General features: G+C 39.9%; 1 protein-coding gene across 5 annotated transcripts in view; it reads left to right on the top strand.

Annotated features, from left to right (window-relative positions):
- The window catches only part of LOC124115599 (aminopeptidase O-like), a 136,604-nt gene that overhangs the window by 49,994 nt on the left and 64,950 nt on the right, over positions 1 to 21,660 (top strand). For 4 of the 5 annotated variants that reach the window (XR_007222133.1, XM_048399475.1, XM_048399476.1 and 1 more), the window contains one exon: positions 17,565 to 17,605. Coding sequence is in view for 3 of the 5 variants with exons in the window: in XM_048399475.1 (XP_048255432.1) it covers positions 17,565 to 17,605 (41 nt within the window). In the remaining 2 variants the exon portion in view is untranslated. Of the gene's footprint in view, positions 1 to 9,264; positions 9,356 to 17,564; positions 17,606 to 21,660 lie in introns of all 5 variants that reach the window. The other variant, XR_007222134.1, reaches the window with a different exon arrangement.

Raw genomic sequence — 21,660 nt, forward strand, 5'->3', positions numbered from 1 at the left:
AGATTTCTATGATCTTGTGAAGAAACCTAACACCAGGATGCACGTTGACATGGCCAAAATCAGGGACTTTGACAACATCAATAAACAGATGATTAATATCAGTTCATATATTAACTGGATTGCAGCTGTAATTCGCCACGTCATTCCCTCAAACAATCAGAGCGAAGGTCTTCCCTTAGACACCCCCACGGAGATGACACTACAGCAGACCGGGTTTATTCACAGCTCACTGGACCATATGCTGAAGATGCAGGAAGATCTTCAGTCAGCACAAGTTTGGATGTCAGCACAGTTCCTGCTCAAAGAAATCATCTACTACAGCAAGTTCATCATATGATCCCAGAGCCATTAAGAAGATCCATGCTATCACAGCCTATTACAGCTCCACAGATATTCAACGGAAGACTGAAGTAAGTGAAGGAAGCCATCATCAACTAGTCAGAAGTTTCAAGAATCCACAATCTCATTGGCATCCAAGATCCATAAACGGCCTGCAGATTTCCAGCATCAACAACAGAATCCTAAATCTTGTCATGTGAACTCTGGTCGGGATTCTTTTATGGGATTTTATGGGATTCTCTACATGGAAGGACAGATCGTTTCACTCCAAGAATAGGAACTCAAAAGATGATCATCCCACTTCACAGAGAGGAAGAGGCAGAGGAGGCTTCCAAGGGGGATACCGCCGGAAATGACTCAACCAGAGATCTACAGATTCCTTCAGAACCTACTGACATTGCCTGCCCAGTGGACAACTATTTAGAACTTCAGAAGATCAACGCTACAACCACATTGAATTCCGTCGAACTAGCCTGTCTCACAGACATGGACCCAAGACTACCCAAGTTCAGCACTCCCCCTATTCCGGGACCAGTCGGAGGTCGTCTTATGCAGTACTCAGACAACTAGGAAGCCATCACAGACGACTCATGGCTGCTCGAGGTAGTAAGAAAAACTTCATCTCTTAAAAGGCCCAAGACTAGTCATCAATCCTACTGGACCCTGACCTATCAGGACGAAAGTTAATTGCAGCAGATGCAAATTACTTGCACAGAGAGCTATCAGCATCTTAAAAGAGTCAGACACCTCTCATGGATTCTACTCCCCAGTATTCCTGGTACCAAAGAAGAATTCTTCAGAGATGTGATTAATCATAGATCTAAAAGTCCTAAACAAAAATTATCTGAAAAAGCCTCCCAAGTTTCAGATGGAATCTATCAAGAAGTTGAAGAATGCCTTAAGACAAGCAGATTGGATGATAAGCATAGACCTCCAAGATCTTCACGTCCCCATTCATCCATGTCATCGTCATCATCTGTGCTTCGCAGTCAATGATCAGAAATACCAGCTCAGGGTACTTCCATTTGGCATATCCATCACCCCATGGTTATTCACCAGGATCAGCAATCCCATCATCGGATTCGGCCATCTAAAGCTCATAGGGCTACACGGATATATAGACGACTTCCTATCGGCCGATCAGGACAAGTCACAAATCAGATGAAATACAGCGTGCCTTATTCAACTATCAAACACTTAGGTTTCCTATTCACCCTCAAAAATCAGAATTAGTACCCACACAGGACATCACCTACATAGGCCAAGATTTCTACTCAACAAGGGCATAGTAACCCCTCCAGAGGACAGATATTCAAGAGTAGAAGACATGATATCAAGCGCACTCGATCAGCCATTCAAATCAAGATGCTGGTGGATGTCTTGCCTCGGCATGCTCACCTCTATCCAAAATCTAACCTACAGAGGCAGACTGCAGTACGTCCCCTGCAAAACTGGATAAATACCACCAAAGACCTAGAGCTGGAAGCATTAATTCAACCCCCACCAGTTCGAATCTCAGAACTACATTGGTGGCTGACTCGTCAAAATGTCATGCCCGGTATTCCACTCTCATATGCCCCCCCGACCGCCTCCGTGGTCTTGTGGTAGAGCGTCCGCCCGGAGAGCGGAAGGTCCAGGGTTCGATCCCGGGCCGCGTCATACAAAAAGACGTTAAAAGATTGTACTTGTTGTTACCCTGTCTGGCGCTCGGCATTAAGGGGCTAAAACAAGGACTGGTCGGCTCGGAGTCAGTATACTGTGTCTGAGTGGGGTATTCATGTTAAACTGCGGCATGGTATCTCAGTGAGCTAGCACTATAAATCGGCATCAGTCCGGACTAGTACAAGCAGCCACACACACACATACACGTGCATGCACGTCGCTATATAAGTGCAATAATCTTGAACGCGACGTTAAACCCAATTTCACCTCACCTCACCTCATATGCCCCCCTACATCAACTCTACACAGACGTGTCAGGAGAGGGTTGGGGTGCCCATGGACGATATTACAATACAGGGAAAATGGTCCACCCAAGAAAAGGAGTTACACATCAACTGCCTAGAACAGAGAGCAATATATCTGCACCACTTGTCAGTAAAGATTGCTACAGACAACTCGCCCGTGGTTGCCTACATAAGCACCAGGGGGCACAAAGTCTCAGCCTTTATTGAAGGAGGCTACACGTTTATTTGCCTTGGTAGACTCAGTGAGTTGCAGGATCGAAGCAAGACACTTACTGGGCAAGTTGAATATCCTAGCAGATTTCCTATCCCGGAAAAACAAGATCATACCCACGGAATGGTAATTACATTCCGAATTATTCAAGTAGATACCCTACCTATGGGATAATCCAAACCTAGATCTTTTCACCACATGTCTCAACAAACTACCAGTCCATGTCAGTCCGGTACCAGACCCGCTAGCTCTCCAGGTCAACGCTCTTTCTATGGACTGGGAGGGAATGTTCGCTTACGCATTTCCCCCATGGGCTCTGAAGAAAATAGAAGACACAGACTGCATCATAATTCTCATAGCACCGGCATGGCCAAACAGGGCTTGGTTTCCAAGGTTACTACCCCTCCTAGTGGAAGAACCTCTGAAACTCCTGTCACGATTTACTGAGACAACCGAAAACGGACATATTTTACGTCCGCCTTGACAATCTCCACCCTCACGCTTGGAAGTTATCTTGAATAAGATGCAAGCTGCCGGTTACACTACTCAGCTGCATGAAGAGTGGCAAGCTCATGGAGACCAGCATCATCTGCCCTATACAACAACAGATGGGACAAGTTCGTCGAGTGGAGAATAAGAAATTATTTAGATGTGGAGATAACGATACCTATAGTTGCCGAATTCTTGCTCAATCTCAGAAACAACAAGAAATTTCGACATGGCACCATCGAAGGCTATAGATCCGCCCTGGCATCAGTATTACAACACCATGGCCTATCTATAGGTACACACCAAGTACTGAATCCACTCATGAAGTCTTTTGCACTGGAAGACATTAAAACACCACGTATATTTCCAAAATGGCATCTATCTATAGTATTGTCAGCATTGATGAAACCACCTTATGAACCCATGAGTAGTGTGACATTACTATTAGTTTCCAGGAAAACCGCTTTTCTCCTAACCATGGCCACTGCGGCTCGTGTATCAGAATTACACGCTCTTGACATTTCCACCGTAACTCATACCAAAGAATGAAAATCAGTGTCGTTCAGATCACTTCCGGATTTTATTGCCAAAAACCAGTTGTCAACCTTCGGCCCACTCGGACACAGGCAATATACTATACCAGCCTTAAGTAAAAGTGTGGACTATCCGGACAGATTACTTTGTCCCATAAGAGCCTTGAGATACTTCATTACAACTATTTAACCCCACAAGATTTCAGAATACCTCATGAACTCAGGGTAAGTTGACCTTTGTGCTTAGTTTCCTGTTGGATAGTAGACAAGTCACGTGGCAACTGGAAGTGACGTCATGGGAGACCTAAATCCGAACTAACATCAAAATATGTTAAATATCACTATCCAAAAGGGCATTACGGAAACTACGTCATAAGGTGATATGAAGTCATAGAAGACATATATCGCAAACGAGGTCATTGAATGACAACCGGAAATGACGTCACGGGTGATGTCATCACCGGAAGTGACGTCATAATATGTCTAAGTATCTCATTTGTGGCTAAATATATGTATATTATATTCATATGATGTTTACTCTATGTCTAGCCTTGAAGTTAGGTCATTAGACATATCCCGCTTGGTCCCTTTTGTATACAATTCTTGTACTCCCACTTCACAAAAGCCAAATATCAAAGGAATGCTAGATACCAGATCCCACCGGTCCCTCTGGTGTATACTGGCTATGATGTAATAGAGGTAGGGTATCCACAAGAATTATCTAACAATAGTTATCATTTTGTGTAATTCCAAGAATACTACCTCTATTACATCAGGAATTATCTGCATCTAGTTGATGAGGGTCATGGGTTGAAAGAAGTGAGGTGATTCCCGTCTTGCGCATGCGCAGTGGCGTCTCTGACGAGGGATAGGGTTTCCCTCACAACTATTAGATATGTTGACAGTGAAGAGGACGTCTGTTGAAAATTTATTTAAATTTGTAGTGTGGTTCTCAGCATAAACAGGAATTTATGGTTATGATGTAATGAGGTAGTATTCTTAGAATTATACACAATGATAACTAATGTTAGATATTTGGAGAGGGTCATGAAAAAATATGTACAATGAAGGGGGAGGGTCATCCAAAAATGTGACAAGCATGAGGGGAGGGTCATTATGTTATGGACATTAGTGCATCAATCCCTCTGACCTACCCACCCCTGTAATAATTGACTGGTCCCTATAAGCTAAGCACCTTATATGTTTAAATGACCTGGTTTTCGAAAAAGATATTCAAGAACTGTATGCTGGACTGTGAGAACACTTCAAGAGTTGATCCTTTGTGATGCACATGCGAACTGTATTCCCTGATCCTTGAACCTGCAAGGGGTGTAACTGACTCTAAAAAGTCCAGTTTCCATCCTTACCGAACTAGGCTTGAATTTGATCTCCAATGATCGCCACTAGTGACTAGAACAAGTTGTATCACCTCTATGACCAATCAAATTCCACCTCTCTAATCACTTGCATTTACTTCAAACAAAATGGTGCACCCAGTCAAAATGAACTGATCGATAACCATGATATTTATTGTAATAAAACAGGTCTTACCTTGCAAAATGCATCAAATCAGTTGAGCACTTCATTAAAAATATGAAAAGATTTGGAGAATATCTGTTGATGCCCAGTTGACAGAACACATACTCTGCAAATTCAGTGATCGTCCGAAATCTGCCCTGAAGTTTAAACACCAGATGTCGATTTTGTTATGCGATTATCATTGGACTATACACTGACTTGTTTTTCCAGCCAAAATGTAACTCCATAATACCAGCCTTGTTCGGCAAGGGTGGAAAATGGACTTTTATAGTCAGTTAACTCCCTTGCCTTAGGAAGATGGGTTATCAAATGCATGTCCCGGGGCTAGTATGCAATAGAAGTAGGATCAACTCAAGCATATCTATCTATCAAGTTGACTTGCTCATGTTGATGGTCCTATGATGAGCCCTGATCTAGAAAAGTGTTATTTTTGTATCTGTTTCTTTGTATGAACAAGAAAGCTACCAATTCACACACATATTCAATGCAGAGAATGACATACTGAATAAAACCCAAATATTCTCATTAGTTTATGAATAAGTATCAGGCTTGATGTTAGCCAATTTTGGATGGCTATTCCACAGTCACTATTACATAAGAACTGCAATGCTCTTCATGACTGTGGAGACCCATGAAGATCCTGGGTAGAATAGGTCTTCAACAACCCATGCTTGCTGTAAAAGGCGACCATGCTTGTCGTAAGAGGTGACTAATGGGATCGGGTGGTCAGGCTTGCTGACTTGGTTGATGCATGTCATCGTGTCCCAATTGCTCATGGTGTCAATCACTGGATTGTCTGGGCCAGACTCGATTATTTACAGACCACCGTCATATCGCTGGAATATTGCTGAGTTTGGCGTTAAACAACAAACAAACATGATTGTGTAAATAATAAAATACCAGAGAATATCCAATCTCAGTTATCCATCGAAACAGATCTTTAACTTTGCCATGAACAAATTTCCCCTCTTATGTCGGTCAGTAATATGTTAGCTAGATGATGATGTTTTTTTTTCTTTGTTAAGTTTTACTTAATCCCAAATTCGTCTGTTTATGAAAAGTTCTTAGAAGAAGGAGTTTTTACTGTTTTTGTTACAAAGAAGAGACACGAGTTATAGATATCAACATGCTATTGTTCTCCTAGAATAGACGAGGAAGCTAAACCTGACCAGGATTGTGTAAGGGGAGAGAGTAAGGGGGATCAGTCTCAAGTATTGACATTATTGTTTCCAATTATGTTTGCTGTTTTTATGAAAATGACATTTAGTTTGAATGTTTGAATGCTTGTTGCTAAAAGAAACAGCTGGGATTATAGTATGTGAGCTACATCCACATAATCTTTTACAGGCCAACAGAAGTTTGATTTCTTTTGATATCAAGTCTTTATCCTGTCTTAGGTATTGAAGTCTGTTTCTTTAGTTATGTACAGATTTTATAAACCTCAGAGTGTTCATTTGTATTGATCGTTAGGTTTCTTCAAACTTGAGAAAGACCAACATGAGGTTTTACTTGCGTAGAAAACCCGGCACTTACTGTGGAAGACCCGGGGACTTGATTTTCATCGTTATGAAAAGTTACATATTTCAGATCAAGTCCCTGGGTCTTCCGCAGTAAGTGCCCAGGACTTCCATACCCTTTATTTTTAAAAAAAAACCCGCAATACTAGATTTTCTTCACTTTAATTGAAGTTGACATTTACAATGATTATTCTTTGCAGGCACAAATCGTCACATTCCTCTCTCTCCCACATCTTGCCACTAAATGAAACTCGACTGTAAGCTGTCCACATTATGACGGAGACGCTCACGGGCAATGCGTGTGTGCACGATCAGCACGTGCATGACACCTGTAGTCGTCACTCAACATAGCTCATGGATGCGTTTATAGTCTCGTTATATCGCATATATAGATCCTCGTTATTGCGTATCTCAATTAGAATTAACTTTGTCGGTTTATAAGTCAGATAAAAACACTTATCCTTGGTTTGGGTTGAAAATGTAAACCCGCCTTCGGCCCTTAGGATCTTCCCTCCCAGGCGGGTTTACATTTTCAACCAAAACCTCGGAACATGTTTTATCCTTCACGTAAAGATTGTCCAGCTGACATTACAAAGACAGGTTATTGTGGGGCTTGTGTGCAACTAGACAGCAGCACTATCTCTAATTCAAATCAGACAACTCCTTGTAACTTTGGTTATCCATATGGATCAAAAAGGTGTTTGTGTTCAGTAACCTGATTTTAAGACTTTTTCAGTAACCCGATGGTGAGACTTCTTCAGTAACCCGATGGTGAGACTTGTTCAGTAACCCGATGGTGAGACTTGTTCAGTAACCCGATGGTGATACTTTTTCAGTAAAACAATGGTGAGACTTGTTCAGTAACCCGATGGTGAGTCTTGTTCAGTAACCCGATGGTGAGACGTGTTCAGTAACCTGATGGTGAGACTTGTTCTGTAGCCCGATGGTGAGACTTGTTCAGTAACCCGATGGAGAGACGTGTTCAGTAACCTGATGGTGAGATGTGTTCAATAACCCAATGGTGAGACTTGTTCAGTAACCCGATGGTGAGACTTGTTTTTTTAGCCTGATGGTGAGACTTGTTCAGTAACCCGATGATGAGACTTGTTCAGTAACCCGATGGTGAGTCTTGTTCAGTAACCCGATGGTGAGACGTGTTCAGTAACCTGATGGTGAGACTTGTTCTGTAGCCCGATGGTGAGACTTGTTCAGTAACCCGATGGTGAGACTTGTTCATTAACCTGATGGTGAGAGATGTTCAATAACCCAATGGTGAGACTTGTTCAGTAACCCGATGGTGAGACTTGTTTTTTTAGCCTGATGGTGAGACTTGTTCAGTAACCCGATGATGAGACTTGTTCAGTAACCCGATGGTGAGACTTGTTCAGTAACCCGATGGTGAGATGTTTTCAGTAACCCGATGGTGAGACTTGTTCAGTAACCTGATGGTGAGACTTGTTCAGTAACCCGATGGTGAGACGTGTTCAGTAACCGATGGTGAGACTTGTTCAGTAACCCGATGGTGAGATGTTTTCAATAACCCGATGGTGAGACTTTGTCAGTAACCCTATGGTGAGATGTATTCAATAACCTGATGGTGAGACTTGTTCAGTAACCCGATGGTGAGACATGTTCAGTAACCGATGGTGAGACTTGTTCAGTAACCCGATGGTGAGATGTTTTCAATAACCCGATGGTGAGACTTGTTCTGTAACCCGATGGTGAGACTTGTTCAGTAACAGGTGAAGCCAGTAGTATAAACAAAAGAATTATGACTGATTGGAGACTTTGATGAGTTGATGATACGCAGGGGGAATGTAATAGCCTTGATCACGGTTGATTTATTGCTGGAGTCTTTTGATGCTGAAGGCTTCTCATAATTTTCTGATTTCAAAGTCTTTTAAGTTGAATGTAACATGATGTACCATGGCTCAGTATGAGCCTCCAATCCATGAAGAGTTGAACAAACTCAAATATCAAGTCAGACGACTGGTCAGAATGTTCTGGTGTCAAAAGTTAATGACAGTGTATCAGATTTGATCAACTTTGGATGAAGATGTTAATCAGTGTTGTGAGGTTTAATGAGTGTGGCCCCATTCACCGAGTTGCCCCTAGACATACTGCACAGAACATGAGACAGGAACTGTAGAGTTAATCATTTTCACTCCTTATGTGATTATTTATGTGATTGTTTACATGAGACTCTGGGTCTCTTCAAAGTTTGGGGAAATAAAGCAAAGTCAAGCCTAAGAATTCAGGGTAACTCAAGGTCAGGGAAATCAGTGAGGCTCACCAATGTTCCAGCTATTTGACAGGAGCCTGTGAAAGATCCAGTGTAGACCAGATAATCCAGTGATTGATATTATGAGCAACGGTCCATACTGTAGACTCTTTTAAAGTCAACTTTGAATTTCAGTAGTGGCACAGGATAAAATGTATTTTTTTTTGCAAATACCCTGGTGCATTTCAAAATTACCATCACAATGTAAAATATTACCTTTTCCATCACCGCTACCAGTAAAACGGCCAGGACGTCATGAATTCCTAGACACCATAGGCATGTCAAAATAGTATATAATTTTATGAACCTACCTGTCATATCATTCATTCATTAAATCTATCACTTTGCACAATGTCTGAAAATACGTATTTATATCATACGTTTGAAGATTTGCTACGACCACCAAGATGTGCACCCAAGGCAGCTCCACTTCGGCTTGGGCCCCAAGCTTCAACACTCACTTCCTTGGTGCTTGGAAGGTAACACTGCTCCAACTTTGAAAGTATTGAAATATGGATCTGGGCCCCGTTCCTCAAAGCGATCTTAGCACTAAGGTGGTCGTAAGTCCCATACTTTAGCACAGGCTTACGATCATCGTAGCGCTAAGATCGCTTTCAGGAACGGGGCCCTGATCTTTCTTCGCAGAATCAAAATTTGCTTATTATGAACTATAATCTGGACTGGTCTTACGAGTGTTCAGCTACTCTCGCTGATCTGTGTGAAGCGACACCAATCGGAGGACTGAAGAATGAGAAGGAGAACATAAAGGATATACAATCTGAGCCGCAGCCAAACTGACGTGTGTTTTTGTTGTTGATTAATGCATGTGTTACTTGAAAGGGTGAAGCTATCTGTCAACATCATATTATGTACCTGTAGACACTACATCGTATCCCTTCACAGAATTCAGGGAAGTGAACAGCTGATCACAAACTTGGTCAATAAAACTGTGAAATTTGAGATAAATTATCACTAGATTTACCATTTAAATTGTATTTTCCGTTCTGCTAGGTTCTGTTTCATGTGCAGAAATATAGCTGATGCTATTGTGTGTATTTTCTTGTAAACTAAGCCAAAAATAGCAATCAGCTGTACACACATTTTCTTGCAATCTGCCGGCGAGCTGGTTAAAAAATACCCAATAATAAAACTTCAAATTTTTTTGATGCAGTGAATGTATCTGAAACTATTATTTTTTTATCAGAAATAATATTCCATTGCAGCTTTTACTATATATGGAAAATAATAATAACCATAAGTAAAACGCTTTGGAGCAACTGATTGCTATTGATGGATATTTTAGAAAAAAATCCATTTAGTTCCATAACAATGAGCAATCAATGAACGTTTTACCGGCTAATCCTTTGTACAAAGTGTGTAGTTTTTACATTGGCACTTCATGCCCAGATATGGTTGTATTCTGTCTGCTTTAGTTAGCCTACATATGTAAATACTTACTTTTGACATATCCACTGTGCAAGATTTCAGTGATAAATCAATGAAACTATTACTGGTTAAACCTTTGATCGATGTTTTTGGCAACTCTACTGATCATTACATCACATGTAATACATTCACCACATCAGACCTGGGTATGTAACCTTGTCTTACATTAAATAATGACCCCAGACACGAGAACTGACCAATGGGAACCACTGATTGCTATGCATGTATATCCTTGACACTCTCACAGGCAGGGGTGAACGTTATTGAGTTATTTTGCATAGTCTTTGTCAGGCAATCTGGGTGGTGCTACCACTAATTATAATATACCTGTAATAAAGTCATTAACGAGCATCAAGTGAATGACGACAAATACACAGGTGGAGGTTTTACCATGAAACATTGATGACAAGAAGGGAGTAGTAATTATTGTATTACATCCAGTTTAATTGAAAAATGAGGGTTGTGGCTGTTTTCAGTATATGAACAGAATTTCATTCTTGCAAAAGTATTACGTACAATATTTGCTGCATACTAAACTACATTATTGTACATACACATTTACACATGTAGACAAATTGGCAAGGTGAAAGGTTATAGTTAGCACCATCCCATCAAGTGGGAGGTTTCAAGGGGATTCCCCCTGCTGTCAACGAGGTCCTCCAAGTGCCCCCTAGGTTGTTTGTTGGGCTGCTGATGCTAATTGGGATCCAGTGTTGATGCAGGCTAAACAACTGAGAGTTAAGAGTTTTGACTTTCCCTTTCATGTGGACGTTATGAATGTGTTTGCATACATTTTTTATTTAAAACAAACCTAATTAAATTGTAAATTGATTATTTAAATAATGTGATGAACTTAACTTTCATATTTATAAACCGTAGGATAGGACCTTTCAAATGGTGTATGACATGAAGTAGCAAAGATGTTTTACAAGCAGATAATTTCCTTGATAAACGTAAGCCTCATCTATCACTCCAGAGTCTCTGGGGACACAGTGTCACTGCAGCAAAAGCTTCTGGTTGGCTGGTGTTGAAAGAGACTTCATGCAAAACAGTTTGTGTTTGTAACCAAAACACATATTATTTTGAAATTATAAGACAAGGTTTATGACAATGAAATTGAGAAGTGTTGTATAAAGTTGAAAAGTTGTCCATATGTAAGATTAACATACCCGTCTGTCACTGTTAAAATGAATCCTGCTTAATTTATGTAGATGGGCCTGTGATTTTTATACAGAATAAAGATACATATTTATTTATATGTTTATGTGTCATCATATCCAAATATCCCATATACTCATGATATCAATCACTGGATTGTCTAGTCCAGACTCGAATATTTAAAGACCACTATAGCTGGAATATTGCTGAGTGTGGTGTTAAACAAACATCTCTGAAATTACAAGGAGTATGACATCTGGCAAAGAAATTCAAAATGGCTGTCAATTCAACTTACGTTTGTGAATGAGAAGCCTTCATGTCGGACACTTCTCTACATAAAGGAGAGGTATTCTGGGACCCTATACCCAGTGAAGTAAGATTTTCATTTTGAAAACTCTCAAAATAGTTTCATGTGCCAGCAGTAAGAAATAGTGAACAGATATTCAATTAAGCAATTATTTTTATGGATGTCTATATATTATCTAGTTTAGTGTATATAAATTGAAGGCATTAATTCTTGTAGGAACAATCTAGTATCAGTGCTGTATCACCCAAAGAAGGTGAGCTTCTTTACCTGTCATACTCCTTGTGTTTCATTTAAAACAATATTACATCTGCAGCGTCCAGTACACACACATATAGAGAGTTGACACAGATAACTATATACCAGGTCCCAAGGGACACACAAATATACTGATAGTACCTACAGTGCATCAAGAGCAGTTGTGGGCATCTGTCATTTCATCCATCGATCATGACCACTGTCCATGTTTCATTCCGCGCTCTCAAGTAATCTAAACATACAGTACACTTCACCATTTCATCACTTTACCATCTTCCCGAGGCAAGAGAGTTAACTGACTCTAAAAGTCCAGTTTCCATCCTTGCCGAACTAGGCTGGAATTCCTGGGCTCGATCGTAGCGCCATCAGTGGCTATTACAAGTCATGTCCTTTCTATGCCTCTCCTATTGACCAATCAGATTCCACCTCTCGTATCACATGCATTTGCTTCAAAAAATCGGTGGCGCCCAGTCAAGACGATCTGATCGATAATCAACATCTATATTGTGATAAAACGAGTCTTACATCGCGAAGTGCATCAAATCACGTGAGCACCTTGATTAAAAACATAAGATTTAGAAAATATCTGTTGACAACAAGTTAGCGGTGCACATGCTTTGCAAATCCTGCAGTTGACCAAAATCTGCATGACACTTTACAAACCGGATTTCGATTTCGGTGTGCGATTTGGATTGGACTATGCATAAACTCGTTAGTCCAGCCAAAATGTAACTCCATAATACGAGCCTAGTTCAGCAAGGATGGAAACTGGACTTTTATAGTCAGTTAACTCACTTGCCATGGGAAGATGTCACTTTACAGGACCCTCATATTTCCTGCAAGGACCCTTAAAATTGATGTGGGGTCCCCTGGACTCCTATTTGTGTAAGTCTTATCTTCGGGTGTGAACGGTAGGGCAGGACATGCTTACTCTCTCTTTGAACACCTGGTGTCATCACTGATTTTCAACGATCCATTCATATAATTTTAACCGCTATTTTGCCTCTTATGCCCAATGAAATCAATTTTGTTGGATAATTGAGACTGGTTATTTTTTGGTGAAAGGTTATAGTTAGCACCATCCCATCAAGTGGGAGGTTTCAAGGGGATTCCCCCTGCTGTCAACGAGGTCCTCCAAGTGCCCCCTAGGTTGTTTGTTGGGCTGCTGATGCTAATTGGGATCCAGTGTTGATGCAGGCTAAACAACTGAGAGTTAAGAGTTTTGACTTTCCCTTTCATGTGGACGTTATGAATGTGTTTGCATACATTTTTTATTTAAAACAAACCTAATTAAATTGTAAATTGATTATTTAAATAATGTGATGAACTTAACTTTCATATTTATAAACCGTAGGATAGGACCTTTCAAATGGTGTATGACATGAAGTAGCAAAGATGTTTTACAAGCAGATAATTTCCTTGATAAACGTAAGCCTCATCTATCACTCCAGAGTCTCTGGGGACACAGTGTCACTGCAGCAAAAGCTTCTGGTTGGCTGGTGTTGAAAGAGACTTCATGCAAAACAGTTTGTGTTTGTAACCAAAACACATATTATTTTGAAATTATAAGACAAGGTTTATGACAATGAAATTGAGAAGTGTTGTATAAAGTTGAAAAGTTGTCCATATGTAAGATTAACATACCCGTCTGTCACTGTTAAAATGAATCCTGCTTAATTTATGTAGATGGGCCTGTGATTTTTATACAGAATAAAGATACATATTTATTTATATGTTTATGTGTCATCATATCCAAATATCCCATATACTCATGATATCAATCACTGGATTGTCTAGTCCAGACTCGAATATTTAAAGACCACTATAGCTGGAATATTGCTGAGTGTGGTGTTAAACAAACATCTCTGAAATTACAAGGAGTATGACATCTGGCAAAGAAATTCAAAATGGCTGTCAATTCAACTTACGTTTGTGAATGAGAAGCCTTCATGTCGGACACTTCTCTACATAAAGGAGAGGTATTCTGGGACCCTATACCCAGTGAAGTAAGATTTTCATTTTGAAAACTCTCAAAATAGTTTCATGTGCCAGCAGTAAGAAATAGTGAACAGATATTCAATTAAGCAATTATTTTTATGGATGTCTATATATTATCTAGTTTAGTGTATATAAATTGAAGGCATTAATTCTTGTAGGAACAATCTAGTATCAGTGCTGTATCACCCAAAGAAGGTGAGCTTCTTTACCTGTCATACTCCTTGTGTTTCATTTAAAACAATATTACATCTGCAGCGTCCAGTACACACACATATAGAGAGTTGACACAGATAACTATATACCAGGTCCCAAGGGACACACAAATATACTGATAGTACCTACAGTGCATCAAGAGCAGTTGTGGGCATCTGTCATTTCATCCATCGATCATGACCACTGTCCATGTTTCATTCCGCGCTCTCAAGTAATCTAAACATACAGTACACTTCACCATTTCATCACTTTACCATCTTCCCGAGGCAAGAGAGTTAACTGACTCTAAAAGTCCAGTTTCCATCCTTGCCGAACTAGGCTGGAATTCCTGGGCTCGATCGTAGCACCATCAGTGGCTATTACAAGTCATGTCCTTTCTATGCCTCTCCTATTGACCAATCAGATTCCACCTCTCGTATCACATGCATTTGCTTCAAAAAATCGGTGGCGCCCAGTCAAGACGATCTGATCGATAATCAACATCTATATTGTGATAAAACGAGTCTTACATCGCGAAGTGCATCAAATCACGTGAGCACCTTGATTAAAAACATAAGATTTAGAAAATATCTGTTGACAACAAGTTAGCGGTGCACATGCTTTGCAAATCCTGCAGTTGACCAAAATCTGCATGACACTTTACAAACCGGATTTCGATTTCGGTGTGCGATTTGGATTGGACTATGCATAAACTCGTTAGTCCAGCCAAAATGTAACTCCATAATACGAGCCTAGTTCAGCAAGGATGGAAACTGGACTTTTATAGTCAGTTAACTCACTTGCCATGGGAAGATGTCACTTTACAGGACCCTCATATTTCCTGCAAGGACCCTTAAAATTGATGTGGGGTCCCCTGGACTCCTATTTGTGTAAGTCTTATCTTCGGGTGTGAACGGTAGGCAGGACATGCTTACTCTCTCTTTGAACACCTGGTGTCATCACTGATTTTCAACGATCCATTCATATAATTTTAACCGCTATTTTGCCTCTTATGCCCAATGAAATCAATTTTGTTGGATAATTGAGACTGGTTATTTTTTGGTGAAAGGTTATAGTTAGCACCATCCCATCAAGTGGGAGGTTTCAAGGGGATTCCCCCTGCTGTCAACGAGGTCCTCCAAGTGCCCCCTAGGTTGTTTGTTGGGCTGCTGATGCTAATTGGGATCCAGTGTTGATGCAGGCTAAACAACTGAGAGTTAAGAGTTTTGACTTTCCCTTTCATGTGGACGTTATGAATGTGTTTGCATACATTTTTTATTTAAAACAAACCTAATTAAATTGTAAATTGATTATTTAAATAATGTGATGAACTTAACTTTCATATTTATAAACCGTAGGATAGGACCTTTCAAATGGTGTATGACATGAAGTAGCAAAGATGTTTTACAAGCAGATAATTTCCTTGATAAACGTAAGCCTCATCTATCACTCCAGAGTCTCTGGGGACACAGTGTCACTGCAGCAAAAGCTTCTGGTTGGCTGGTGTTGAAAGAGACTTCATGCAAAACAGTTTGTGTTTGTAACCAAAACACATATTATTTTGAAATTATAAGACAAGGTTTATGACAATGAAATTGAGAAGTGTTGTATAAAGTTGAAAAGTTGTCCATATGTAAGATTAACATACCCGTCTGTCACTGTTAAAATGAATCCTGCTTAATTTATGTAGATGGGCCTGTGATTTTTATACAGAATAAAGATACATATTTATTTATATGTTTATGTGTCATCATATCCAAATATCCCATATACTCATGATATCAATCACTGGATTGTCTAGTCCAGACTCGAATATTTAAAGACCACTATAGCTGGAATATTGCTGAGTGTGGTGTTAAACAAACATCTCTGAAATTACAAGGAGTATGACATCTGGCAAAGAAATTCAAAATGGCTGTCAATTCAACTTACGTTTGTGAATGAGAAGCCTTCATGTCGGACACTTCTCTACATAAAGGAGAGGTATTCTGGGACCCTATACCCAGTGAAGTAAGATTTTCATTTTGAAAACTCTCAAAATAGTTTCATGTGCCAGCAGTAAGAAATAGTGAACAGATATTCAGTTAAGCAATTATTTTTATGGATGTCTATATATTATCTAGTTTAGTGTATATAAATTGAAGGCATTAATTCTTGTAGGAACAATCTAGTATCAGTGCTGTATCACCCAAAGAAGGTGAGCTTCTTTACCTGTCATACTCCTTGTGTTTCATTTAAAACAATATTACATCTGCAGCGTCCAGTACACACACATATAGAGAGTTGACACAGATAACTATATACCAGGTCCCAAGGGACACACAAATATACTGATAGTACCTACAGTGCATCAAGAGCAGTTGTGGGCATCTGTCATTTCATCCATCGATCATGACCACTGTCCATGTTTCATTCCGCGCTCTCAAGTAATCTAAACATACAGTACACTTCACCATTTCATCACTTTACCATCTTCCCGAGGCAAGAGAGTTAACTGACTCTAAAAGTCCAGTTTCCATCCTTGCCGAACTAGGCTGGAATTCCTGGGCTCGATCGTAGCACCATCAGTGGCTATTACAAGTCATGTCCTTTCTATGCCTCTCCTATTGACCAATCAGATTCCACCTCTCGTATCACATGCATTTGCTTCAAAAAATCGGTGGCGCCCAGTCAAGACGATCTGATCGATAATCAACATCTATATTGTGATAAAACGAGTCTTACATCGCGAAGTGCATCAAATCACGTGAGCACCTTGATTAAAAACATAAGATTTAGAAAATATCTGTTGACAACAAGTTAGCGGTGCACATGCTTTGCAAATCCTGCAGTTGACCAAAATCTGCATGACACTTTACAAACCGGATTTCGATTTCGGTGTGCGATTTGGATTGGACTATGCATAAACTCGTTAGTCCAGCCAAAATGTAACTCCATAATACGAGCCTAGTTCAGCAAGGATGGAAACTGGACTTTTATAGTCAGTTAACTCACTTGCCATGGGAAGATGTCACTTTACAGGACCCTCATATTTCCTGCAAGGACCCTTAAAATTGATGTGGGGTCCCCTGGACTCCTATTTGTGTAAGTCTTATCTTCGGGTGTGAACGGTAGGGCAGGACATGCTTACTCTCTCTTTGAACACCTGGTGTCATCACTGATTTTCAACGATCCATTCATATAATTTTAACCGCTATTTTGCCTCTTATGCCCAATGAAATCAATTTTGTTGGATAATTGAGACTGGTTATTTTTTGGTGTTGATGTTTCATATTCAACCTATGACTTTCAACTATTTATATTTTCTCAATACAATTATGTCTTTGTTTCAGGACTTCTTGCAGTTCTTCTTCGAGGAATTCCCCCATCTGAGGTAAGTGTTCCTGGTTATGGTGCTGGAATAGATGGCCTGTGAGGGTTAGTGGTAGTGCTGGAATAGATGGCCTGTGAGGGTTGGTGGTGCTGGAATAGATGGCCTGTGAGGGTTGGTGGTGCTGGAATAGATGGCCTGTGAGGGTTGGTGGTGGTGCTGGAATAGATGGCCTGTGAGGGTTGGTGGTGGTGCTGGAATAGATGGCCTGTGAGGGTTGGTGGTGGTGCTGGAATAGAGGGCCTGTGAGGGTTGGTGGTGCTGGAATAGATGGCCTGTGAGGGTTGGTGGTGCTGGAATAGATGGCCTGTGAGGGTTGGTGGTGGTGCTGGAATAGAGGGCCTGTGAGGGTTGGTGGTGGTGCTGGAATAGAGGGCCTGTGAGGGTTGGTGGTGGTGCTCTTCCTTCCTCCTGCATGGAAGCAGTACCGGGATTATTAAACAATACCACAATGTTGTCATTTTGTACCGTGAACACCAGAGGTACACACAGCTCTCAAACAAGCTGCAGTCACAAGGAACTTGCATGTATTTACGGTGGTTGTTGTGCAGTCATTTAGAATTCATTAAACATTTTGTACAAAGATTAGGATAGTGTTATAAAAAAAACTTGCATTCAAAGGCTTGTGAATCTAGTAAATTATGTCAGTATCATTAACATAAATCCCTTGTAGCAGTTGGGTACTGTGTATGTACATTCACTGTTTGTGTTTATAAACAACATTTATGCATATTAAAGCTAGGTCACTGATCTAAAGCAGTTCACCAGGACTGGTTGTTGCCTTTGTACCCGGCTGTATAGCAGAAATCAAGACTAGTTTGCGACCTGTGCTGCGCCATTCGTAAGCACATTTGTCACTTTTATTGATAGTATCGGGGCGTATGGTCACATTGATCAACAAAATGAAATACAGATTTGGAAATGATAAGGAAATGTAAGTATCTTTGTTGATAGCATCGGTAATGATGACGAAGTTTTGATAAGTCACTTGCTTGGTAATTGTGCGATTTTTGTGTACACTATATTGACTTGCAACACAAAGAAAATATTTCACCTGAACATTGCTTATTTAACGTGTGTATCTTTACAGCCAAAATGTGCTTAAATTTTCGCTTATGAAATTTATTAAACGCCTAAATGTTCAGTTACTTTTACAAATTGACTGAAAAATATGTCCATCTTATTATTATGGTAACAAATTCCAAATGTTTTATGTTTAATATCATCACCAAGTAACTGAAACTGTTAGGATTAAAAGTACATTTCTATATTGTTTGGCTTCTAATCCTAGCATAATTAATCTGTGTTTTTAAGCCCTTTTGACCGTCTTAATCATTTTTAGTCGATCTGTTAAATAAATGGACAGATTTTTCAGTCAATTTTTAAAAATTACAAAACACACACTTCACCTCACTTCAAACCTGGATTTAGATTTAATAATTACCCCCGACACAAGAAATGTCAAATGGGAACCTTTATCAGGTAATCTGATTGGTGCTACCACTAATTATACCTGTAATAAATTCATTAACTGAGCATCAAGTGAATGACGACAAATACACAAGTGTAGGGTCATACCAGAAAACATGGATTACAACAAGGGAGTAGTAATCGTATTGTCCACGCAATCCGAAATCTTAAATGCTTTCACTACAGGGATTCTTTTTGTTAATTATTAAACTATAACCCACACTCCGGCGCAGTGGTGACTCAGCATAACACCACTGCCACAGGCTAATTTGCATATCACGTGACCGGACTTTTCTCTTGTTTGTAAACAAACGCGCTTTTTCAGAAATCAGTATAGAACGTATTTGGGGCGCTTTACATGTTTTTTGCATAATTATATAGATATGCTACTACTACTACTACTACTACTACTACAATATATATTTATACATCAAAGTGACCGTATGGCTAGCTCTCCATTGGGCTTCGATGACAGCACGTGGAGCCGTACAACCAATGTAAACAAAGGATAACTACGCAAAAACAAGTAGATGTTCACGTATGAGGATACTTTCTTAATGAACCGTAACCATTCTTGGACATTTGTTTATGAAAATGTGTAGACTTGTCAAACATGAAACGGATGAAAAGCATATGCAATATCTTGAATGGACTGTGAAAGATGTGACGAATCGTCACATGGCGCTGGCCTGTGTCAGAGGTACTATGCTGGCTGGCTGCCGGCTGCATGGAACTCTGGGTAGGAGAGTGACTATAAGCATCAGGGGTATTTAGAAAAAACGACACCCTATGAGCTTCCACTGTACTTTTTGTCTGTTTGTTTAGGCTGAAGAAATTAATTAACATGCGCCCTTTGTTGAAATCTTCATAGATCACGGGTAACCAATCAGTGTTCAAAAATGCGTAAAACAAATATTACCTCCAAGTTTTTTTAGCTGTCCTTGCAGACGGTAGTCCAGTTTCTTGTCACGCTCAGTTGTGTTGGCGAGCAAATCAACTCACGGAAGCTAGTGAGCCCAGCGGCCAGTGTCAGACAGCTGAGAAGAAGCCAGAGATTAGTGCCCATTTAAAAATAGGAGAACTCTCTTTAATAATAACAGTTGGAAGATGATGTGATATTGCTTGTTGTAATTGACTCTGTATATTATGTATGCTGGGAAACACGGAACACGAGGACCATTATATTTTGGTTTGCCCGTATTTCATTGAATTTGAAATTAAAATATCAACCTAAGTTTTATTTGAATAACTCTAACGTGAGTATATTCAATATGTTATTCTTGTAATAGGAAGAATATTTAATGAATTGTGAAAAGTTTGTGAGCGGAGCACATGTAGCAGGACATGTCATGTAATATCAACCTCCCCATTTGTCACTGTAATATCAACCTCCCCATTTGTCACTGTAATATCATCCTCCCCATTTGTCACTGTAATATCAACCTACCCATTTGTCACTGTAATATCAACCTACCCGTTTGTCACTGTAATATCAACCTACCCATTTGTCACTGTAATATCAACCTACCCATTTGTCACTGTAATATCAACCTACCCATTTGTCACTGTAATATCAACCTACCCATTTGTCACTGTAATATCAACCTACCCATTTGTCACTGTAATATCAACCTACCCATTTGTCACTGTAATATCAACCTACCCATTTGTCACTGTAATGTCAACCTACCCATTTGTCACTGTAATATCAACCTACCCATTTGTCACTGTAATATCAACCTACCCATTTGTCACTGTAATATCAACCTACCCATTTGTCACTGTAATATCAACCTACCCATTTGTCACTGTAATATCAACCTACCCGTTTGTCACTGTAATATCAACCTTCCCGTTTGTCACTGTAATATCAACCTACCCGTTTGTCACTGTAATATCAACCTACCCATTTGTCACTGTAATATCAACCTACCCATTTGTCACTGTAATATCAACCTACCCATTTGTCACTGTAATATCAACCTACCCATTTGTCACTGTAATATCAACCTACCCATTTGTCACTGTAATATCAACCTCCCCATTTGTCACTGTTAACGGAATCATGTTGAATTAAAGAACACACAATGCCACCTAGAAAGTGGTTAAATGTAACAAATGTTATATTTGGGATAACACTTTCTGAGTAAACTACAGATTTTAGTACTTTTTGGGGGGCTTGAGTCTCATCCGGGATTCGAACCCAAACTGCCAGAGTGAGGCACCTAATCGCCAGAACACACAAAGTCAGCGATCTAACCAACTCAGCCACCGAGGCTTCCACAAAAATGAAAGTCCGACAACTGGCAGTCTAGATCATGTACTTTGTGTACCCCTCTGACAAGTGTGAAATTGGCACGGCTCCAATGGCCAAAAGCAATGAATACACAATGCAATTTAGAAAGTGGTCAAATGTAACAAATGTTATATTTAGGATAACACTTTCTTAGTAAAGTACAGATTCAAGTACTTTTGGGGGGTTGAGTCCCATCCGGGATTCGAACCCACACTGCCAGAGTGTACAAAAAGATTCTGTTTTTCACTAAGTGATATCCCAATTATAAAATAGTTACTGCTGAGGATGTACA

This window comes from Haliotis rufescens, unplaced genomic scaffold (genome assembly GCF_023055435.1).
Source record: "Haliotis rufescens isolate VD_foot unplaced genomic scaffold, xgHalRufe1.0.p SCAF_2, whole genome shotgun sequence".
Taxonomy (NCBI): Eukaryota; Metazoa; Mollusca; class Gastropoda; order Lepetellida; family Haliotidae; genus Haliotis; species Haliotis rufescens.